Source organism: Papio anubis, chromosome 5, assembly GCF_008728515.1.
Source record: "Papio anubis isolate 15944 chromosome 5, Panubis1.0, whole genome shotgun sequence".
NCBI classification, from domain to species: domain Eukaryota; kingdom Metazoa; phylum Chordata; class Mammalia; order Primates; family Cercopithecidae; genus Papio; species Papio anubis.
In genome coordinates, this window is record NC_044980.1 from 101,104,327 (window position 1) to 101,129,658 (window position 25,332).

Sequence of the window (25,332 nt, forward strand, 5' to 3'; positions counted from 1 at the left end):
AGTGTCAGAATATGTGAATCAAAAACTGTTAGAACTACAAGGTAAAATGGATAAATTCACTGTTAGAGACCTTAATATCCTTCTATCTGAAATGGAAAGATCCAACAGGCAGAAAATTAGTAAAGACATAGTTCAACTCAATAAAACCATTAATTGACTGGATATAATGGACATCTAGAGACCACTTCATCCAGTAGTAGAATACACATTCTCCTCTAACTCACATGGAATATTCACCAAGACAGACCGCATTCCAGGCCATAAAACACACATTCGCAAATTTAAAAGAATAAAAATTATACAATGTCTGCTCTCAGACTACAATAGAAATAAAATAAAAATCAATTACAGGAAAATGACAAAAATACTCCCAAAACACTTAGCGATTCAAATAACACTTTTTTAAAAATAATACTTTTAAGTTCTAGGGTACATGTTCACAATGTGCAGGTTTGTTACATAGGTATACATGAATGACACGTTTCTTAATAACACATGGGTCAAAGAAGAAACTTCAGAAGAAATTTTAAAACATTTTGAACTAAATGAAAATAAAAATAAAACTATCAAAATTTATGAGATACAGCAAAAGCAGTGTTTAAAGGGAAATTTATAGTTTTGGATGCTGTTGTAAACGAAATCGTTTGGATTCTATTTCTTTTGGGGTGTGCAGAAATACAACTGATTTATGGTATCTTGATTTTGTATCCTGGCACTCTGCTGAAATCATTTATTAGTTCAAATGGGTTTTTTGTGGTTTCCTTAGGGTTTTCCATTCATAAAATAATGTCATCTTCGAATACAAATAGTTTTACTTCTTCCTTTCCAATTTGGAAGCATTTTATTTCTTTTTCTTGCCAAATTTCTCCTTAGAACTTCCAGCACAATGTAAAACAGGATTGCCAAAAGCAGGCATACTTGTCTTATTCTTGATCTTAAGGGAAAAGTTGTCCATCTTTTATCACTGAATATGTCAGCTGTGGGTTTGTCACATATGGTCTTTATTATGTTGAGGAAGCATCACTCTATTCCTAGTTTGATAGGTTGTTCTGTTTTGCTTTTTCAAGAAAGGCTGCTTATTTCACTTAAATGCTTTTGCACACCAATTAAGATGATTTTTTTTTCCTTTCATTCTCTTTATGTGGTATATTACATCGATCGATATTTGTATGTTGAGCCACCCTTGTACTCCTTGGATAGATCATAGTAGGTCATGGTGTCGAATCCTTTTAATCTGGGGCTGAATTCAGTGTGCTAGCATTTTGAAGATTTTTACATACTCATTAGAGATACTTGTCTGTAGCTGTTTTCTGTTTGTTTTGTAGTTTCATTTTTGTAGGGTCTTGGGCTGGCTTCAGAATCAAGATAATGCTCACCCCACAGAATAAGTTAGGAAGTTTTGCCTCCTCTTCAATTTTTTTTGAAAGAGTTTGAGAAGGACTGGTGTTAATTCTTCTTTAAATATTTGAAAACATTCATCACTAAAGCTATGGTCCTTAGTCTTTCTTCATTGGAAATTTTTTTTAACTAATTCAATTTCCTTATTTTTTACAAATATACTCTGATTTTCTACCTTTTTCTTTTTTTGTTAAGAGATGGAATCTTGCTATATTGCCCTAGCTGGAGTGCAGTGAATACAGCCTCAACCTCCTGGGCCCAAGCAATCCTCCTGCCTCAGGCTCCTAAGTAGCTGGAACTCAGAATTTCTACTTCTTGGGTCAGTTTTTCTGGTTTCTGTATCTCTAGAAATTTTTCCATTTCATCTAGGCTATCCAATTTGTTGGCATGCAGTTATTCATAGTTTTCTGATGCAATCCTTTTATTTCTATAAAGTCAGCAGTAATGTCTACTCTTTCATTTATGATTTACTAATTTGAGTATTTTTTTCTTAGTCAATCTAGTTAAAAGTTTGTCAGGGTTTTTTCAAATCTTTTCAAAGAACCTAGTTTGGTTTTCAGTAATTTTTTTTCCATAGCTTTTCTGTCCTCTATCATGTTTATCTCTGCTCTGATCATTATTTCCTTCCCTCCACGAACTTTGGGTTTAGTCTGCTCTTCTTTCTCAAGGTGTACGCTTTGATTACTGCTTTCAGATCTTCTTTTTTAATGTAAGCTTTTACAGCTATAAACTGCCCTCTGAGCACTGCTTTTGCTACATCCCTTGAGTTTTGGAATGTTGTGCTTTCATTTTCACTCATCTCAAGATATTTTCTAATTTCCTCTGTAATTTCTTCTATAATCCATTGGTTTTGCAAGGCTCTGTTAATTAATTTCTACATATCTGAGTATTTTCCAATTTTCCTTCTATTATTGATTTCTAGATTCATTCCATTATGGTTAGGGAAGACACACTGAATGATTTCAATCTTTTTTAAATGTATAAAACTTGTTTTGTGATCAAACATATGGTCTATTTGTGAGACTGTTCCATGTGCACTTGAAAAGACTGTGTATTTTTCTGTTCTTGAGTGTACTATACATATCTGCTAGGTGCAATGGGTTCATGGTACTGTTCATCCTCTACTTCTTTGTTAATCTTCTTCCTGGTTGTGCTATTCACTATTGAAAGTGAATTACTTAAGTCTCAAATGATTAATGTACAACTGTCTATTCCTCTCTCCAAGTCTTTCAATTTTTGCTATATATATTTTAGGGATTCTGTTGTTAGGTACATACGTGGTTATAATTGCTGTATCTTCCTGACAGATTAATATTATATATTTATCAATATACAATAATTCTCTTTGTCTCTTGGATCCCTTTGGACTTAAAATCTGTTTTGTTTTGTTTTGTTTTTTTTATAATAAAACAGCTATTCTAGCTCTCTTCTGGTGTGGAATATCTTTTTCCATCCTTTCAACCTCTATGTAGTTACTTTTATCAGTTTTCTTTATTCTTCATACGGCTTTCACTTACCATGTAGTATCTTATTTCAGCCTGCAGGACTCCCAGGAGCATTTCTTGTAGGGCAGATCTATTAGTAACAAACTCCTTTAGCTTTTGCTTATCTGGAAATATCTTAATGTCCCCTTGAGTGGCCCCCTATTCTTTAATAGTTTTGACAGATACAGAATTCTTGCTTGACTTTTTTTTTCTTTTGACACTTTAAATATTGTTAGCCCACAGCTTTCTGGCTTCCATAGTTTCTGATGATAAAACAGTTGTAAATCTTATTGAGAAGTGCTTGTATGTGATGAGTCACTTATCTTTTGCTGCTTTAAAGATTCTGTCTTTGACTACTGACATTAGACTATAATGTGTCTCAGTTTGTATCTTTTTGACATTATCCTACCTGAGTTTGTTGAGTTTCTTGAATGTATAGATGCATACCTTCCACCAAATTTTGGAAATTTGGGTCATTATTGCTGCAAATATTCTTCTTGCCCCTTTTATTTCTCCTTTCCTTCTGGAATTACTAAAATGTGAATGCTCTTCTGCTTGATGGATGTCCCACCCATCTCTTAGGCTCTACTTACCTTTCTTCACTCTTTTTTCTGTTTCTTAGACTCAATAAATTCAATTGTCCTATCTTCAGGTTCACTTATTCTTTCTTCCACCTGCTCACATCAGCTCTTGAATCCCTCTGGTAAATTTTTTATTTCAGTTATTGTACTTCTCAGCTCCAGAATTTCTATTTGGTTTTTTTCCATAATTTCTAGCTCTTCATTGATATTCTCTATTTGTTCATACATTGTTTTCCTAATTTCCTTCAGTTCTTTGGCCATGGTTTCCTTTATGTCTTTGAGCATATTTCAGATAACGGATTTAAAATCTTTATCTAGTAAATCCAATGTCCAGGCTTCCTCAAGAATGGGTTCTATTTATTCTTTTTTGTTTTAATGAGCAATACTTTTTTCTTCACATGCCTTGTAATTTCTTGTTGAAAACTAAATATCAAAACATTAGATTATAACGTGGTAACTTGGGAAATTAGATTCTCCCCACCTCCCTACGCTTCACTGTTTTTGATTAATCAAGGCTTAGCTTGCATTCAGCCAGCATTTTGAAAGAGATTTCCTTGGATGTCAAAGCTTAAAAACAAAACTAAAACAAAAAAACAAAAGCACTTATCCTAGTCTTTGCAGACTGGCTCTGTGCTGGGATATTCCTTTAAGACTTAGCCATACCATTCACAACTCTGCCATGGCTTTTACTTACTGCTTGTACTGGGCCTAGCAACACACAGTGATAAACTTTATGGTCTTCTTAGGTCTTTCCTGAACATATGTCCTGCCCTGGGCATGCATGCAGCTTTCTAAATTCCCTTCTGTACACTGAGGCTGATTGTCCTAATTTCAAAACAAAAATAATAAAAAACTCTCTCCCAGGCTCTTTTTCCTAGGTCAATTGTATGTCTCACCATAATCTATTGCCCAAAGAAGCTTGCCCAAAAGCAAGTTTTTTTCATTTGCTTTATAATGTGTTCAACCAATGCCCACAATTTTCCTCCCTGACTGGGTTCTAAATTAGGTAAAACAGATATATAGGCACCTGCATCAGCCCTTCAAACAGCTCTCAAGTAGGTTGATCAGACAAACAAATAATTTGCAAATAAGGTCTGCTCTGCTCCCTCTGGAACCAGGGATCTGGGCCCACACTGGGAATGTGGACTGTCATCTTCAAGACTGTTGCCAAGCTGGGGAAGCGGTGAGGCACAGGCAAGTAAAAAAGCCACAAAGTATTCCTTCCACCTTTCAGTTGCCTTTTTCTTGTCTCAGCATTTCTTTGGTTACTATAAACCTTTGACGTTTCCAGAGTTCTGACAAAGTTGGATCTGATAGTTTAGGCTTGTTTTTCAATGTTTTTATGGAGAGGTAGGGTTGTGGAGCTGCCTGCTCCAACATTTTCCTGATAGTACTCTACATAGTTATTTTTAAAGACCTAAAAATTGATAGTATAGCCAGATTTCAAAATTTAGTAATGTAACATTTATTATTTTTGTACCATTTTTTTCTGAAAAAAGCCTACAGTGACTTATTTCCAGAAATTTCTACTGCTCACTATGAGTTGGAATGTTAAATTGCTAAAACTGCAAATATTTAAGTCACATAAAATAGTAACTTAATGTATACAATTTCTTAGATACATTTTAATACTTTGACTACAATTATCGTTTGTTTGCTGGCAAGTGCTAGATGATAACAAAACTTCAGAAAATTGAAACAGCCTCTTATTCCTAAATAAGATTTTTCCCCTAGATACATGATTGTAGTTTTAAAAGATATATATATATAATAGAAACACATTCCACTGGTTAAATTATTTTGAGTAACTATTACGAACATAAAATATAAATATTTCAGGGTGGTATTTCACAAAGAGGATAGTATTCAGCCAAAACCAGCCTGACTTTTTTAGGTGCTTCACCATGTTTAAGAAATATCGTTAAGCAGAATCTGATATTTAAAACATTAGAGTCTACATCTATTAGAGCTCCAAATTGAAATGCTTTAAGCAACTCTTTTTGTAAACAAACTGACAGAATTCAAAAGGCACACATATTTGGTATCCGCTAAAGTCAATCAAAATTATAGCAGTTATAAAGAAAATATATTTTAAAGAAATTATCAATAAAATTTACATATATCATTCTAAAACATTTGTCAATTTTTACTGACAGAAGAGGAAAAAAACAGAACCCTGCAACAACTTAATCTGTAGAATCAACAATTCAGTCAATTGCTAAATTAATGAGTTCAAGAAAAAATAACAGTCCCAGGTAAGTCATCAATTATGGCTAGTTCCCTCTTTGGCTTTTGTAACTCTATTATACATTTTAACATAACATTGTTAGTTTACTAAAACCATAATACAAATCCATAGTTAGATTTATGAAATATCACTAGGTCATAAAATTAATTTAGTGAATGGGTCAAGGCCAACATTTAACATAATAGAACAGAATAGATAATATCAATGTGCATTGCACATAAGGATATGTATTGTTTCATAAAACTTAATTTCTATTTTATGTATATATGAAAGCAATTCTCTTTCTACTATACCCATAACACTATTCCATCAGAGGAAAGAGTCTATTAGGAAATCAAACATACCCTGCTACAGCAGTCTTAAGTATAGGAAAATATTCTCTACACTGCAATGAGATCCTACGTAATTACTTACGAAGAAAACTACCTAAGGGGAAAAAAATTTGATCGTTTTGCTACTTTTATCAGAATATTACCTCACATGTAACTAATTCATAATTCAGAAACCATAAACATCTGAAGGAAACATCTAAGTAACAGGCTCCAAAACACCTCACATTCTAGGGAAGATTTACATGATTACTCTCAAAGTTGTAAATATAAGATAAATTCATAATACTTGATTGGCATATTAAATTTTGCTCCTTCTCTACTTCAACCATGACTACAATCTTACTCTTTTTCACAAAAATTACTAGGTATACCCTAAGAAGTCTGCTAAACTATTACCTATTTGTGTTATATCAGAATTAAATATGAAATAGATTTATTCCAGTTCTTAATAAATACATATACCTTTTTGAAATGTTTCATTGTGAAGATAAATTGCTGAGAAATTTCCATCAAAGTAAATAAAATCATGCTATACACACAAAATATATATTTCTTCATAAAAAACTTAATATGTTTAAGAACTTCATGAAATGCTTTGCTAGTAAATAATCCTGTACATAGCAGAAATGAATCAAGAAAAATATTAAAACAAGTAAGTCTCTTTGCACAATATGCCTTTGCAAACAAAAGAGGCTCCCTTATAAGTTGGTAACATTCTTAATATATAAGTTGTACTGACACACTCAGTACTCACTATTTAGGATAGAGTCTTCCCAAATTTCTTCTTATACCAAGCTTTCAGTTAATTCATGTATAAGGTTTAAATTTAAGGATATTCATCTGTTGAATAAATAATCCACTCTGAGCCAAGAAACCTTAAATGCCATTTCCAAAGGAAGTGTAATTAACAGAAAGTATGCATAATACTATTTTTAACCCCTTATTGTACCAAATATAGGTAATTAGCCCTTTCTTCTAACTTTTAAAATCTTCAATTTGGACTTCCATTTATCCCTTCAACATTTAGATATTTAAGTATGTATGTCATCTAGTATAATAAAAGGGGAATTAAAAGTTAATTTTTAAAACCTCATGCTGACCCAAACTATGCAGTTGCCCAAAGCAAAATGTGGTAAAAAAAATTTAAGTAACAAAAGCATAAATTTATAAAATGGCTGGTCACAGAAGTTCAGGCTCTCACTACAAAACACAGCAGTTAATTTACTGATTATAACCACGGCACTCTAGTTAACTAATCTAAACAAATACTCATTAATAGGTAAAAAAGATGACTCACTTGAGTCTCTGGGAATTATTTTTAACATAACCATTTAAAATGTTGTTGCTAGAAAACATTTTGAATTAATTCAAGTAAAATCACTTTATAAATGCTAAAATTTACCTGCTTGAGTCCTTCATCAGTAAGTTTGTCCTGGTTGCCTACATGCACTTTCTGAAGTAAAGGACAGTGAGAGGCAACCGCAATAATAGAGGTGTCAGAAAGTTGTTTACACCTGTAGGCTGTATACCTAAGAAGTCCAGGACATTTAAATGCTAGAACACATACGCCAGTATCAGACATACTGCGACAATCAGAAATGTTGATTTCAATTATATTCTGACTTCTTGATGCAATTTTTTCCAATAATTCATCAGTGACCTGGAAGAGAAAAAGTAATAAATTTAAACTTTTGCTAAAAACAAAAATTTATTTTCCATTCTTTAAATGTTCCACAATAAACAATATACTAATTAGATTACAGCATGAACAATACAATCAAAAGAGAAACCATCTTAATATTGAAGCATAACAAGAATTTGGTATAATAAAAATATTGTATTTGGTCTTTGTTCCAAATTCTTGCCACAGATTTCCCAAAACTCTTGGAATCTCCTAAGCAATAGAATTTCTTTAGTTACTCATAACAAGCCCTTTAGACCATACCTGAGTTCATACTAATGAAGTGACTTAGAGTGGGACGCCTAGATGGCTTCAGGATGGGGACTGTTTACCAGAAAAACTAAACCCTTGATTAAAGGGTGATTACTTTCAGCACTACTTACAGGAGAGGACGGAAGCTGGAAATTGGGTTATAGAAACTCAAATGACAGAGATTCAGATGGTAAACACATCACAGTGCTGAGAGGGAGGTATATTCCATACCCTGCCTTCTGCATCTCTTCCAGTTGGCTGGCCCTAAGCTATATGCTGTATCTTTTATAATAAGCCAGTAAATATAATAAGTATTTTCCACAATTCTGTGAATAGTTGTGGCTAACTATCAAAACCGAGAAAGAAATTAAGGGAACTCACAAGTTTATAATTTGTCAGTGAGAAGTTCAGGTGGCTTCTGGGACTTGCAACTGACATCTGAAGTGTGGCTAGTCTTGTGGGACTGAGCCCTTAAACTCAATGATACCTCTGGGAGTTAGCTGAATTAAATTGTTGTACAACCAGTTAGTGTCAGAAAATTATTTGTTAGTGTGGAAAAACTCCACATACTTGATGTCAGAAGTGGTATCAGAAGATACCAACAAAGGATATGTATTCATTTCATTAAAAGCCTAAAAATCTATCCTTAGTGGGAAAATTCAAATTCAGCAAAAACTCACCACAAACAAAACTATATTGAGATTTTCAATGTTTCACTTTCCATTTGTAACCCATGAAACAGTATACATCAGTAATAATGTTATATGAATCTTTACTTTTATACTTGATATCAGATGATACCACAGCACATAAGTTTTTAAATCTTTTACTGTTTCTATGAGAAACAGTACCTCACATATAATTCATAGGTTAGAAAATACACTATTTTGCATATCAAAACACCAAAGACTATATAGAAATGTCCACATCAAAAAGCTTTTCACAGAAGACTCAATTCATCTAGTGAAAAATTCAGATGGTCATCTGAATTTTTGTTTTAAAACTAGCCTATACATATTCTGTGACCAATCACATTTCCAAAATACAAAACAAAGTTAACGTTATTCAAGTCCTTTCAGTAAAAATAAAGGAGACAGAAAACGCAAATGAAATGTAGAATAGAAGGAAAGAACTACACTGTTAAGCAGCACTTGGAGTAAGAGCCAAAGATAAAACTATCTTTGTTTACACTTGTTGGAAACAACATAAACACAGTTCTCAGAAAAGTTAAAACTCTGACATACCTCTGCTTTTATTTTTTACTTTTTCATCTCCACACCTTACTACCAGCAGCGGGCTGGGTGGGGAGGGGGTTGGGGGTGGAAGAGGAAGCTATTCTTAGTCTGAGTTCATAATAAATAACTCAAACATTCAAGAGCAATGATGCAGCAAGTCAATAGATTGCTTTACACATATCTGCTCTCCATTCTACTGCCCACAACTAACTCCCTCACCATTTTCCTTGGACATAAATATCATGAACCCAAGCAGGTAAATAACAATTATCTTAATTGTTTTAATCTCTTACCAATGAAGCAGAAAAACAGAAAGGGAACAACTTATACACAAATCCTTGTGAGCTTGCTTAACTGGGTTAAAGTGTGTGTTACACACACACAAACACATACACTACCAGTGTGCTGGAGCTGGCTCGTAGCAACTCACAAGAGTTTATAGTGTGCCCCTCTTTCCAAATCTGCATTCAATGGCATAACATGTAGCTTGACACTGGTCATGGTGGGAGTTTTTATGTAATAGAAATTGGCAAATATTACAAATCAGGGCTTTTTTTAAAGCCAGTTGCTAAACATTTATCAGCACACCAGTAGTAATATACCACGGCAGAACTTAGACCAGGTTTAGTACTTCAATAAAATGCTATTCTTATTGATATTTTTACAAACTTCTAATGCCAAATGTCATCAAGTTTTAAAAATGGAATCTAACAAGTCCAAAAAAAACTGTTTGCAATAAACACCACAAACTCTTTTTTCCTAATTTGTGCCCCTATAAAACACATTAGGCAGCTAAGCAACAGGAAGAGTAGAAAGTCCACCAAAAGGAAAGTTAAGGAAAAAAAAAAAGGTTATCGTAGCCCATTTTACTTCCATTTCTTCATCTGTAAACCAGAAAAAAATAATAGTATATACTCACAGAGTTGTTGGGTGGATCAAATGAATTAATATGTATAAAGTCCTTAGAACAGTACACAGCACAGAGGCAGTGCTACAGAAATGTTTGCCATCATTTTCTACTATTAAACTATTTGTAATATGATCTCCCACAGAAAGAAGTTTAATAACTTTTTGAAAAGGTAATGAAAAAAGACAAAGACAAAAAGAATTAAAAAGCAACCCTAAATTACCAATCTACATGAAAAACCATCTTGTTTACTATGAGAATCTAGCTTTAACTTGAAATCATATACACAAAAAACTACAAAAGCATGAAGCTGTAGATTATAGTCATTTGAACTATCTTAAAAAACAAGAAGAAAGTAAAGATTTCTGAAGAGGAATAAAGATATTTTTTGAGTAGGTCATATGACTGTTACTTAGAATTCAATTCCATACCTGCTGACGACTACTAAGATCCAGCTGCTTCCAAAACTGGAAGTCTAAACAAAGGTCACGCCAGTACTTGCAAACCAATGATGCAGAAAGGCAACGCTCGTCCAGTGACAAATTGGAAAATATCTGTGAATAAAAAATGGTACCATGTAATATGTGCTAAACATTTTCAAGGCACAGGAAAAGGTTTCTATTATAGTTAGAAAAAGTTAACTTTTTAAAAAGAAAACCTTCTTGAATAAAACTGGCCATTACTGTAAGTCACTGAAAGAGACCACTTTAAAGAGAAACTATGATATAGGAGCTAAAAACGAACTGATGTTATCTTTTCTGTAAGAAGACGAGGGGAAGAGAACAGGCATGTACTGACATGTGTGTTCATGTACATCTTTGTATTTGTTTATATTTAAAAAACAACAACAACAACAAAGAATTGAAAGCATAAACCAAAAACTAATTTAAAAAAAAAAAAAAAACTATTTACCTTTCTGGGAAGGGAAAAAAGACTAGGGAAGAAAGAATGATAAACTTGAGATTACTCTGAAGTTTCACAGTTTGACCTTGGAGCCACGAGAACTTTTCATATATGATTTAAGAAAAAAAGAAAAACAAAAGTAAATCATAAGAAAGGTACTTAACCTTTATGGTATCTTTTCCAAAATATTCATAACCCCAATCTAATAATAAAGAAAATATATATACCAAATGTGGGACATTCTACAAAATACTGAATCAAAACTCCTCAAAAAATTCAAGGTCATGAAAAACAAAAAAAAAAAAGACAGAAAGTATCACAGTCCAGAGGAAACTAAGAAAGAATGACAACTAATGGTACCCAGTTAGATCCTTGGCACAGAAAAAGACATTAATGGAAAAACTGGTGAAACCACATAAAGACTGGAGTTTAACTAATAGTAATGTACCAATGCTGATTTCATAGTTTTGGCAAATGTACCACAGTGTCAGAAGAAAATAAAATCAGGGAAAGCAAACAGGTATGAAAGGAAAATAAGTCTCGGGACCCCAAAATCGCTAAGCCAAAGACAAAAGTCAAGGTGGGAACTGCATCAGGCAAGCCTGCCTCCCATTTTATTCCTAAATAAGATAGCTACAAGGATTTAAAAAAAAAAAAAAAGCTACGTACTTCCCTCACAATTTGACCACAAGGAAATTCTCTGTGGACCTCAAGATCTTGACCCTAAAGCAATTCTGTTGAATTTCACCCTGACCACGTAAATTGATAGCTTCTCTTCACAGATGTGGGACAAATGAAGACAGAACACGCTCATTCCTCTGCTCACCTGAGACAAATGCATATCTGATTGCTTCCTCTGCCAGACTGTTTCTATTAAAATGCAGGTTCTCTGAGTCAGACTAAGGCAAAAGTGATTATGCCTCTACACCCCCTCAGGTGTAAATTATGTATTCAGCGAAAGGCTGATAAAAGACCCAAAAGAATGCAACCTTTTATCTTTTAACTACCTATAACCTGGAAGCCCTGACTTTGAGTCTGTCCCTCCTTTCTGGACCGAACCAATGTATGTCTTATGTCTCGTGTCTCCCTAAAATGTACAAAACTAGGTTGTGCCCAACCACCTTGGGCACATGTTCTCAAGATCTCCTGAGGACTGTGTCACAGGCCACTGATCACTCACATGTGGCTCAGAGTAAATCTCTTCAAATATTTTACAGAGTTTGACTGCTTTCATCAACACTAGGTAAGGAATACAGAGGAAATCTCTGTACTATCATTGCAATTTTTCTATAAATCTAAAAGTATTCCATGTCAAAACATATATTTTAACTATATACAATAAAAATAAAATTATTCCAAAATAACATCTACTCTAAAAAATAATTTTTAAAAGTTACATCATAAAAAGATGATTAGGGTCAGGATGAGGGCCAAAACAAATCTTGGAAAATTAAAAGCTATATCAACAAATACCATGTGTGGGCCACACTGACAACCAGAATTGAACCAACTCTAAGAAGATACTTTTGAGGCAATCAAATAAAACTGAATATAAAAGATATTAATTTAAAGGAATTGTTAAATAAGATTAAACACTGAAATAAATGTGAGCTATACATTTAAAAAAATTAATAAAAACAAGATCATTATTTACCCAATTATTCCAGTTCAGGGTTGCAGGTGACCAGCGGTCAGGGCACAAAGTAGGAACTAATAATGGACAGGGCACCAATGCACCACAGGGCACACCTACACTCACTCATACCAGTACCATCTAGACATATGCACACCTTATACACAACCTAATGTACACAGCTTTGCGATGTGGGAAGAAACCAAATCAGAGTACCCAGAGAAAACATGTGCAGGCATGGGGAGAACATGCAAACTCTACACAGACAGTGGGCCCGGCTAGGAATTGTTTTTTTTTTTTTCTCTCATCAACATTATAACAAAATGATGTTGAACTAAAGGCTATTAGTCAAGGATTTGTTGTAATACATAAATGATTTCAATTATAATTATGACCGAAACAACGTACCTCTATATGGACAAAAGTTGTAAACATATAAGCTAGAATCTCTACTATGTTTAAATCTTGGGCCTTGGGAAAACGACTGCCTGTTCCCTTCACAACCAGCTTTTCCTCCAACATGTCTAGTGAGAAGTACAGAATATCATAAAAGTGGCCGGGCATGGTGGCTCACGCCTGTAATCCCATTGGGAGGCCGAGGCCGGTGGACCATGAAGTCATGAGTTCAAGACCAGCCTGGCCAAAATGGTGAAACCCCGTCTCTACTAAAAATACAAAAATTAGCCAGACATGGTGGCGCGTGCCTGTAGTCCCAGCTATTCAGGAGGCTAAGGCAGGAGTACCATTTGAACCTGGAAGGTGGAGGTTGCAGTGAGCCAAGATCGTACCATTGCATTCCAGCCTGTGCAACAGAGCAAGACTTCGTCTCAAAAAAAAAAAAAAAAACCATAAAAGTCACTAGCAAATTTGTCTCCCATGCCAGCAAACATGTATTAAGCCCACTACAGCCTTTCACTTGCAGACATTACAACTGAAATTTCTGAACAATATACTAAAAGCAATTACCTCAAAACTCTAAAAAGTTAGTGACGGATTGTGGAAGGGTACCAAAATTTGAAGAATGGCCAATAACAGAGATGAGTTTCCTGGGGTTTTTTTTTTTGTTTCCCCCTTTAATCCCCTAGCATGGAATTCAGGGTGGCCCTGTACAGAAATGCATAGGAGGTAAATATCAACAAAAATTCAGAGAAAAAGCTATCTTTCTGGACAAAGGACCAGGAAAATGGGCCTCTGCAAGACAGAGAATGTGAGAAGAATCTTGATTTTTGGTTTTCCTTTCTTCTCCTTTTCTCTTTTCTCCCTATTGGCTATGTCTCAAATGCTATGGCAGTAGCAGAGCTGCAATACAGACCCCAAAAGTAAACCCACCATTCTGGCCAAAAGAATTGGTGAAGAGGACTCACCAATAAGTAAGCAAGGAATAAGTAATAAGTAAGCAATAAGTAAGCAAGGAATCCCCACTACTGTTTCTTAATTTTATCATAAAAGCAGCTCCAGTTATGCAAAACCACACAGCAGCACAGGTGGCTGTATCTCTCAGAGACACTCCATCTTTCTAGCCAGATAACCAAATAAACTTTTATTGGCACACAAAACATAAATGAATGTGTACAACTATGTGCCAATAAAACATGATTTACAAAAACTGACAGTGGATTTGGCCTGTGAAGGGCCACAGTTTGCTGGTCCATTCACAAGAAAAAAGGAAATGAAAAGAAACTGCCCATGAGGAAACCCAGACGTTGGACTTACTAGACAAAGACAACAATTTAAGACATGCTTACAGACTTAAAGAAAATTGCGGACCAAGAACTAAAGGAAATTATGAGAACCAAGTAGAAACGTCTCACCAAATAGAGAATACTAATAAAAAGTAGAAATTATGAAAATAAATCAAATAAGAATTCTAGAACTAAATTATACAATCACTGACATTTAAAAATTCACCACAGAGATTAAACAGATTAGAGCAAGCAGAAGTGTTATATAAATGAGCCAAAGATGACCTCTGTGTATTGGTCCTTAGGTTATTTCATCACTGAAGGATGAGACTCATTAGCTCAAGAGCCCGCTAGTACCAAACTCAATTTTTTACACATCCCACCATGCTGCTGAGTGACATCACCCAGACAGGTAAGCCTGCTCTCCAATTCTCCTGTACCCCACAAGGGTTGCCTTGCCCTTCTCCCCTTCTGGGTGGTGGTCTACCTCACTGTAAGTCTCTGCACAGCTTCATGCTGTAAAGGAATTTTCCTCTCATGGAATCCTGTCCAACTGCCACCAAATGAAGCTTGCTGTGTGTTACCACCTCTTATAATCATATCTCTTTCTTGAGAAGCATCAAAATCCCTTGAACCTCTAAAGAAGAAAGAATCAGCAAACCTAAAAATAGGTCAATTAAAATTAAAATGAAAATTACCGAGTCTGTGGACTGAAGGAAAATGAACATATCTGTGGAACACCACCAAACATGCATATAATTGGAGTCACAGAAGAAGAGAGAGTGAAAGAGCTTAAATATTTGAAGAAATAATGGCTAAAACTTTCCAAATCTGATGAAAGACATTAATCTAGCTCATAAACTCAATGAATTCCAAGCAGGATAAATGCAAAAAGATCCACATCAAGATGCATCATAATCAAATTGTTGAAAGACAAAAACTGAGAGAACCCTGAAAGCAGCAAGAAAAATGCAACTCATGAAAAGGACACTCAATACGATTAACAACTGATATTTCACCGGAAACATTGGAGACCAGAAGGCAGTGGGATAACATATTCAAAATGCTGAAAGGAAACTGTCAACCAAGAATCCTCTATCTGGTAAAACAACCCTTTAAAAATAAAGGCAAAATTAAGATCTTTCCAGATAAACAAAAACTGAGGAAGTCTGTGACTGGTAGACTTCCCCTAAAAGAAATGCTATCAAGAGTCCATCAGGCTGAAATGTAAGGGCATCAGACAGTGGCTTAAAATCACAAAACAAATAAAGGACACCAGTAATTGTTGGTATTTACATAGGTAGACATAAAAGTGCATATTAATGTGTCTTTGGTTTGTAATGCCTCCTCTTTGCTATATGATTTAAAAGACTACATAAAACAGTAATTATGAATCCATATTGATTGGCACAAAATACATAAAGCTGTAACTTGTGTCAGTAACAACAAATACAGGAGCAAAGCTTTTATATACCACTGAAACTAAACTGGTATTAATTCAAACTAAATTGTTATAATATATAGTGTTAATTACAACCCCCAGGGCAAATACTATGAAATACACATATAATTATTTATATATGTAATTCTCATATATACATATAATTCCCACATTATATAAAGATAATATATTTAAATATATTAATATATTTATACTTTAGAGTTATAGATTATTTATATAACATATTTAAATATATTAACATATTTATACTTTTGATTTATATTAATATATTTAGATATGTTACATTTATTTATATAATGTGAGAATTATATGTACATATGAGAAGGGGATCAAAATGGTACACTAGAAAATACCTGACATAAAGAACAGCATCAGAGGAATTGACAAATAATATATAAGACATAGAGAAAACAAACAATAAAATAGTAAATGCATTTCCTTATCACTAATTACACTAAATGTAAACGGGCTAAACTTTCCAGTTAAGACACATAGGGCCAAGGCCAGGCACAGCGGCTCACACCTGCAATCCTAGCACTTTTGGGAGGCTGTGTTGAGTGGATCACTTGAGCCCAGGAGTTCAAGACCAGCCTGGGCAACATAGCAAGACCCTATCTCCACAAAAAAAAAAAAAAAAAAATGACAAAATTAACCAGGCATGGTGGTATGCACCTATGGTCTCAGCTACATGGGAGGCTGAGGTTGGAGAATAGCTTGAGCCCAGGAGGTCGAGGCTGCAGTGAGTTGTGATTATGCCACTGCATTCCAGCCTGGACAACAGACTGAGACCCTGTCTCAAAAAGAAAGACACAATGAATGACAGGATGAAACTTAAAAACACAATCCAATTATAAACTGTTTACAAGAGACTCACTTTAGATCCAAAACTATATACAGATTGAGAGTAAAAGCATGGAACAATACATATAGCAAAAACTGACAGAATTGAAAAGAAAAAAAAAATAAAAAGAGTTCTGCATTAATGCTTGGAGACCGCAACACACAACTTTTAATAATGGACAGAATAACCAGACAAGAGATGAAGAAGTAAAATGAATACCTGAACAAAACTTAAACTGGGCCTATCAGATATCTCTAGAACACTACACAAAACAGAATACACATTCTTCTGAAGTGTGTAAAAACATTCTCAAAGACCGAAGTCTAAAATACTACACTACAAGTCAAGTCTCAACAAATTTTAAAATATTAAGCTCATACAAAGTATCTTTTCCAATGACAATGAAAGGAAATTGGACATCAGTAACAGAGGCCAGGAACGGCAGCTCAGGCCTATAATTCCAGCATTTTGGGAGGCCGAGGGAAACAGATCACTTGAGCCCAGGAGTTTAAGACCAGCCTGGGCAACATGGCAAAACTCTTATTTCTACAAAAAAAAATACAAAAATTAGGTGGGCGTGGTGGCACGCACACCTGTAATCCAAGGTACTAGAGAGGTTGAGGTGGGAGGACTACTTGAGCCCAGAAGGCAGAGGTTGCAGTGAGCCATGATCACGCCACTGCACTCCAGCCTGGGTGATACAGAGACTCTGTTTCAAAAAATGAAAGAAAAGAGGAGAAGGGAGGGGAGGGAAGAGGAGGGGAAATCACTAACAGGAGGAAATCTGGAAATTTCACAAATACATGAAAATTTTAACAATCAACAAGTAAGAAGAACTAATAAAGAAAATTGAAAATAATTTGAAATTAATGAAAACAAAAACATATAGCAAAATATATGGGATACAGATACAAGTAACCACACATAAAAAGAAGAAAGATCTTGAATTGGCAACCTAAACTTCTACCTTAAGAAACTATTGAAAAAACTCAACACAAACCAAGCAGAAACAAGGGGAAAAAATAGAGCTAATACAAATGAAATATAGACTAGAAAAATAACAGATGATCAACAAAACCAAAAGTTTATTCTTTAACATGATCAGGCCAAGCACAATGGTTCACACCTATAATCCCAGCACTTTGGGAAGACAAAGTGGGAGGACTGCTTGAAGCCAGGAGTTTGAGATCAGTCTGGAAAACACAGCAAGACCCTGTCTCTACAAAAATTATTTAAGAAATTAACCAGGCATGCGCCAGCATGCCTGTGGACCCAGCTACTCAGGAGGCTGAGAGGAGGGAAAGCCACTTGAGCCCAGGAGTTTAAGGCTGCACTTCCATTTACATAGCTATAAGCTATGATCACGTCACTGCACTCAAGCCTGGGTGACAGAGACCCTGCGCACACACACACACACACACACACACACACACACAAAATTTTGGCTAGACTAAGAATAAAGAGAGATTCAAATTTTAAAATCATGTATAAAAATGGGAACATTAATACCAACCTTACAAAAAGTACACAATTATAAGAGAATACTGTAATTGTGTGCTGCCAAATTGATGAAATAGATGACGAATTCCTAGAATATAAACTATAAAAACTGACTCAAAAGAAACAGAAAATCTGAATGGATGTACAACAAGTAAAAAGATGGAATATGTAATAAAAAACAAAAAACTTACAACAAAGAAAAGACAAGGACCAGATAGCTTCACTAGTAATATGCTTAAATCAGAATGAAAACCAATCTATCTTAAATTCTTCCAAAAAATGAGAGGATGGGATAACACTTCCTAACTCATCCTATAAGGCCAGCATATTCTGATACCAAAGCGAGGCAAAGAAATCTCAAAAAACTACAGACCAATGTCCCTTATGAATACAGATGTGAAAATCTTCAATAAAATATAAGGAAACTAAATCCACAGTATAGTAAAAGGGTTATACACCATGACCAAGTAGGATTTATCCCTTGGAATGCAAGGATGGTTCAACATATGAAAAAAACCCATGTAACACACCATATTAATAGAATAAAGGTTTAAAAAAAAAAGATCATCTCAATTGATTCAAGAAAAAGCACTGGACAAAATCCAACACCCTTTCTTGATTAAAACATTCAGAAATATGGGAATAAAAGAACACTTCCTCAACCTGAGAAACAGCATCTACCCAAAACCCCTAAATCATTATACTTAACGGTAAAAGACTAAAAGTTTTTCCCCAAAATTGGAAACAAAAGAAGGATGTAGGCATCACGACTTCTACGCAACACTGTACTGGAGATTCTGGCCAAGGCAATTAGACATGGAATATAAATAAAAGGCATCCAGATTGGGGAACTGGAATTAAAACATCCTATATTCACAGATTTCATGATCTTATATAGAGAAAATCCCAGAGAATAAACACAAAAATTAATGTTAGAACTAATAAGCAATTTTTTTTTTTTTTTGAGACGGAGTCTCACTCTGTCGCCCAGGCTGGAGTGCAGTTGCACAATCTCGGCTCACTGCAAGCTCCGCTTCCCGGGTTCACGCCATTCTCCTGCCTCAGTCTCCCAAGTAGCTGGGACTACAGGCACCCACCACTACGCCCGGCTAATTTTTTTGTTTTTTTAGTAGAGATGGGGTTTCAGCATGTTAGCGAGGATGGTCTCGATCTCCTGACCTCGTGATCCACCCACCTTGGCCTCCCAAAGTGCTGGGATTACAGGCATGAGCCACCGCACCCAGCCACAAATATTTTTATATACTAGCAATGAATCATCTGAAGATGAAATTAAGAAAGCACTTCCATTTATAATAGCATCAAAAAGAATAAAACTTTTTTTAAAGCTCTCATTTGTTTATTGAGATTTCCAATTTGTTGGGTCAATGTCATCATATTCTCCTGTAATTATTTAAATAATGTTTCCTTTCTTTTACCATGTTTATAATAGCAGTTTGAAGTCTTTGCTCAGTCTAATCTCTAGGCTCACTCAGAGTCAGTTTCTATTAACTGCCTTCTTTTTCCCTCAGTATGGGTCTCTTTTATGTGTCTTAAAATTTTTTGTTAGAAACTGGACATTTTGGATGACACAGCCAGTGTATATATTTTTTTCTTTTTTTCTTTTTTTTTGAGACGGAGTCTCACCCCGTTGCCAGGCTGGAGTGAAGCGGCATGATCTCGGCTCACTGCAATCTCTACCTCGCAGGTTCAAGCTGAGATTACAGGTGTGAGCCACCACGCCTGGCCGCCAGTGCAGAATTGTATATTTCTAAGCCTTTTAGCATGTCTGGCCCTAAACTGTGGAATCTGTGTTCTGGGCAGTGTGACTACCTCTGTTCAGATTTTAATTCACATATATATATTTTAGCCTGGCTTTCTAGGGAGTCATCCTGTGTTTGAACAGCTTAGTTTTTAGCTATGAATATGCCAAAGATATGCTCAAACAGCTTGAGCCTGCTCTTCAATCTGTGTGTGGGTTAAGAAGGGCACATTCAAAGCTTAGAGAATTCTCATCTGCCTTGGCCCTTGCTTTCAGTTAGAAAACCTCAGGTCTCCCCTACACATGTGCATAGTTCCACAATATGCCAGGATATGTGGAGTGGTCATCCCTTTACGGTTCTCTCATTTCCAGGGTCTGCCTTTTAATGTCTTCCACTCACCCCAACTGGCACTACAACCTTAAAGGAGCAAATACATGGTTTTTCGTTCTTTTTCCCTACCAAGTTCAGTACATTTTATCGACAAAGGTTTTTATTCATTGCCCCAAATTGAATCAACTCGCTGGCAGCAAAGCTGCTGGTTTTCCAAACTACAGTTCTTGCCAAAAGTGCTGGGACAGGAGGTCACATTAGAAGCCTACATGAGAATGCTGTAGACTTGCACTATTCTTACCTGAAGCTCTAACAGTTTTCCTAAGAATAAATGTTTCTCCGTGTTTTTCTTTGCTTTTGGTTGATTTCCAGAGTTCAAATAGTTTTGGGCAATTTTGCCAGTTTTATACTTTTTTGTGTGTGGAAAGGATTCACCAAACTCTTCATGCAGCCACAGGTGAAAGTACATTTCTTGTGAATATTTTTATGCCCGTCCTCCTCATTTTATAAATGAGAAAATAAAAATTTAGGAGGCCTAGATCATATTTTTAAGGTTAAAGGACTATGCGGTCTTAAAGGGCTAATTTGTCAGTTAACAATCAACATGTAGGGCATGGTCACTGGAACCAAGTAGCATCTTGTCTGAAACATGCCTGACTTTAGCTGTTATCTTTTTTGTAAAAGTGGTATGGCTGTTATAAACCACAGGCCATTGACTAAATCCAGATTTGGTTTATCCAAGTGAAGAAATTTAAGATGTGGGTAATAAGCATAAAACAGGATATTTTGGCAAAGCTAAACAACTTTTTAAAGAAACTATTAAAATGCATTTTTCACTGCTTTAAAGCAGGTAATATTTATTAACCTACACAAAAGAAAAACATCCTTACTGATATTGAGCCAAAAATCAGTCTATGATGCAACACATCATTTAGTTTTTCTCCTCCGCCATTAAAAAAAAAAAAAAAGGCAAGTATGGTAGCTTTCCCAAAAAAAAATCCTTTAAATTCTTAAACATTCTCACATTTCTCTCCCAAATTCTACCGGCCTCGTTTGTTTTTTTTGTTTGTTTGTTTTTACAGCTATAGTAACTTCATAGCATAAAAAATAAAGCAAAAGCAATACAATTATAATAGCTATTGACTCACTACCAGGAGAAAAGGGTGTAATTTCTAAGAATGTTTTCCAATAGCGATGATGGACTTGTGCCTCTCTATGCAACAACCCTTCTAATATTAGAAAAGAAAAATGGTCATAGCTCCTTAAGTCTTCTCTGCTCCAAGTCAAACAACTCCAGTCCCTACCAGCAGAGCTAGAACTCTTTCACCACCACATGGCTCTACCATGGCTCAAACAGTAACTCCAGTCAGAATATGGACATTGCTTAGAAATATCTCTTCGTGGTGTGGCATATTCACCCTGAGTCTCAGAGCCCAGACTCCAAACACCTGATCATACATTCGTTCGTAAGTATTTACTGAGTGCTACTATATGCCAGGCACTGCACTTAAAGGAGAGAGAGCATTCAACAAGACTATGAATCCAGAGTCTCTGCACCCAAAAACTGGGGTTGGCAGACACTGAACAATCACTAATTCAATTCATCCCAGATAGTACAACTCACTTCGTGCTGAATACCACTAGGACCATCAGACTCAGACAGAGAATCTTTATTAGAGTTTTCTAATACAAGGAATGGAAATCTACATAACATGTCCAAATACACACAATAGGGCAAGTCCATGGTAATTCCCATATGTCCTTTAGACAAAGTTTTCAACAATCCTCAGGAAAAAATATGAAAAAGAACAATGCGGTATTAATAGAATAAGTTTATTTTATTCTATTAGAGTTTCTCTTTATTATGAGCCCATGTCCCCCTTTTTTTTTCTTGGCATTAAAATGTTTTTTACCTCATGAAATAATGGTTTAAGTAAAAAAGTAGAAGGTACCTGGCTTTGTTTTGGTTCATTTTGAAACAGTCTTATTTGCCAAATAAGAAGAGAGCAATCAAATTTCTATACCAAATATTTGTTGATATTTTATTTATCCATATCATCCAGTGATTTAAAGGACTCAAGAAAGTTCCCTTTGTCCTAAAATGCACCTCTGCACACAAAGAGTAGGGAATTACTCTTTCAACAAGTAGACCTCCATAAGAATTAGATCATTACATTTTGACACAAGGAAATGTAAGTTTTCCCACCTTCTTGCTGTATCATTCACAAGAACATTAATATCACAGTAAAAAAGACCCAAACACACAGTACTGTAAATATGCAAAAAGTCTAGTCACAGAAACTATATTGGTGACAATAACAATTGTAATTACTGACAGTTACTTCAGTAACGGTAAAAGTAGCCAAATTCTTATCAAGATTATTTATGGATAGTCTCTAGTATCATCCACAATGAAAATGGTTTATATTTATTAAGCTCCAGATAGGGTAGGGTGGGAGAAGACAGAAAAAGAGGAAAAAAGTTAATAACTTAAGAAAAACTCTATTATGTAACTAAAGTTTGTCACTAGCATTGACAAAACTGCAAAATATCCTTGATAGTTGAAAATGACACAAAGTTCATATAGGACACCTACCTGTACTCACCCATTTCCCAACAAAAAATACATCTGTGCTTACCTCTGGTAATCTGCATGCTTTTATGCAAAGGCTAAACTGTAGAAGGGCATTACAACATAGCATAAACAAAGGGGTTTTTAAGTCAGGTGGTCTTAAATTCCCTCATTCAAGACCTAGATCTGCCCTTTACTTTCTGTATGTGACCTTGCACAAGTCATTCGACCACTTCAAGCCCCACTAGACTCAGCTCCACAGGAGCAAAGGCCACTTCTGCCTGACTCACTACTGTAAACAGTGGCCCACAGCACGGAGAAATCAGTTTCTTCTAGTATAAAATAAAGATAGTAACAGTATTTATCTCGCAGCTTTAACTGGAGGAATAAATGGGATATTATATATATAAAGTTCTGGTGCAGTGCCTGATTATGGTAAATGCTCAATAATAACTGTTTGACATTAACTACCAGTCATCAAACATAAAAGTAATGTTTGAAGACCTTCAAATACTAATACGCAAAGCCTTTACCCACTAAGTATAAATTTCCCAATTTTTTTTTTTTCTTTTCCATAGAATACCTGCGAAGTTTCTAAACGACTGGGTTGGGATTCTAATAATAGCTGAACCCTGAATGGTGGGTTACAGAGTCAAGCTATTAAAAGACATTCAGTAGACTCCAAGTGCTCCTACTTCAAAAAATAGGTCATACGCAGAGGCCCCACTGGCTTCCCAGTCTCCCCTTCGGACGTCCCTAGACTGTCAGGGAACCCCCCTCCTCCGCGTTTAGGGGGAGGAGAGAGAAAGCCTCAGAGGCGGGGGCCGAGGGTGGGGGAAAGCAAACATCCCTGCGCCTCTCGCCCAGACCCACCTTGAGCAGGATGGACGGCGGCAGCTGGTTGATGTCTGGGGTTTCGGGGGACGGCTCCCTGTGACAGTCGCAGGGGTTTTCGGGGGGCTCCCGACAGTCCGCGTCGCCACATTCATGCTGCTGCTGGGCGGACGAGGGGGCGGTGCCCCCGGCTCGGACAGCGTCCCCGCCAGCTTCGGTAGGGGCACCTTCGGAGGTGGGAGAAGAGGGCGGGGGGCAGAGCGGCTGCGGGTGCTGCTCCGGGCCCTGGCAGCAGCCGGCGTCGGGGGGTCGGGGCGGCGAAGCGCCTCCCCCCGCAGGCCCTCCCCCACCACCACCGCCGCCGCCGCCGCCGCAGCCCCCGCCGCCGCAGCGGGGCTGCTTGCAGGGGGTGCAGGCTGGGACCCCGGCCCCCTTCCGCTTGCACACCATTTCGGGGGGCGTAAGGGGCTCGGCCGGCTGCGGTGTCGGCCCCCGGAAGAGCTGCACGGCAGCGGGCGGCCCCAGGAAGCGCACCGGCCCCAAGCTGGCCAGGAAGAGACTTCGGCCCTGCTGCTCCCAGGCGGCGGCCGCAGCCAGCCCCAACTCTTTGCAGCAGGAGGCGGGCGACGAAGCCGAGGCGGCAGCGGCTGCGGCGGCGGCGGCCGAGGATAGCAGGAAGCGGCGGGCGGCAGCGGCGCAGTCCTCGGCGGCCAGGGCCGCGTAGCGCCGCGCCAGGTGCTGGGAGGAGGAGGCGGCAGCGTAGGCCCCGTCCCGCGGCGGCGGCGGCGGCGAGAGCGGCGGCTCCTCCTCTGGGCCGGCGGGGGCGGGCGCGCCGGGACTGTGCACGATGAAGCAGAGCATGCAGGGCCCGCGGAAGAAGCAGTCCCGGCTCCGGGGTGCCGCCGGTTGAGGGGGCACCTTGGCTGGGGTCCGGCGGGGCAGCCTGAGGAGAGGGCGCCGGCGGCGGCACCAACTGCAACAGCGAGGCCTCTTCTGGCTCGGGCGGTTACGCGGCTCCTTCGAGAGAAGGTGGCCCATATAGAAGACCCCGAGGAGGGGGACCGGGACGGGAGGGAGGGAGACCCAGAGAGGCGGGCTCCTGGCAGCGGGGCAGGCCGCTCGCTGGCTCGGCCCCCGGCCCGCGGCGGGGTCGCCCTCCCTGCGCACACACACGCACACACGGGCACACACGCGACGGTGGGGGGTGGGCGTCAGCTGCGGGCCGCCGGAGTGCCCGACGGGGGCTACATGCTTTGCCCAGGGAAGCCGGGAGAACGATGGGCGCGAGCTTTGGGGACGCGAGGGAGTGAGCGAGCGAGCGAGCCTGCCGGCTAGGTGACCAGTCCGGGCCCGGCCAGCCGGCTCAGTCAGTCAGCGCGGCAGCGGGGGCAAGGCCGGGTCCCGCTTGGACCATTTTAACTGCGGATCTGCCGCCGGCGCGCGCGCCCGCGACTCTGCTCGGAGCCGCAGGAACGCGCGGCCCGTTCCGGCAGGGGGCGGAGCCAGTTGCGGTGGCGCGCTCGTGTCGGGGACGCCAGCGCCCGCTGCTCACCCGGAACGGCAGCCACACGGCACAACGGGAAGAAGCCGGCCGGCTAGGGTATGGAGCTCTGGGCTCGCGGGGTGCGGCGCGCGCCCCTCCCTCCAGCCGCCTAAGGTTTTTCCGAAGCTGCTGGGCGTGCGCCGCTTTCTAAGGC

At 37.9% G+C, this 25,332-nt stretch overlaps 1 protein-coding gene across 5 annotated transcripts in view; it reads right to left on the reverse strand.

Moving 5' to 3' along the window:
* Positions 1 to 25,128, reverse strand: part of FBXL17 (F-box and leucine rich repeat protein 17) — a 539,707-nt gene extending 514,579 nt beyond the window's left edge. For all 5 annotated transcript variants that reach the window (XM_003899972.5, XM_031666765.1, XM_031666766.1 and 2 more), the window contains exons 1-3: positions 23,675 to 25,128; positions 10,550 to 10,672; positions 7,446 to 7,703 (exon numbers count right to left, since the gene is read on the reverse strand). In XM_003899972.5, coding sequence (XP_003900021.1) covers positions 7,446 to 7,703; positions 10,550 to 10,672; positions 23,675 to 24,673 — 1,380 coding nt within the window. In that variant the 5' untranslated portion in view covers positions 24,674 to 25,128. The remainder of the gene's footprint in view (positions 1 to 7,445; positions 7,704 to 10,549; positions 10,673 to 23,674) is intronic.
* Between the last annotated feature and the right edge of the window lie 204 nt (positions 25,129 to 25,332).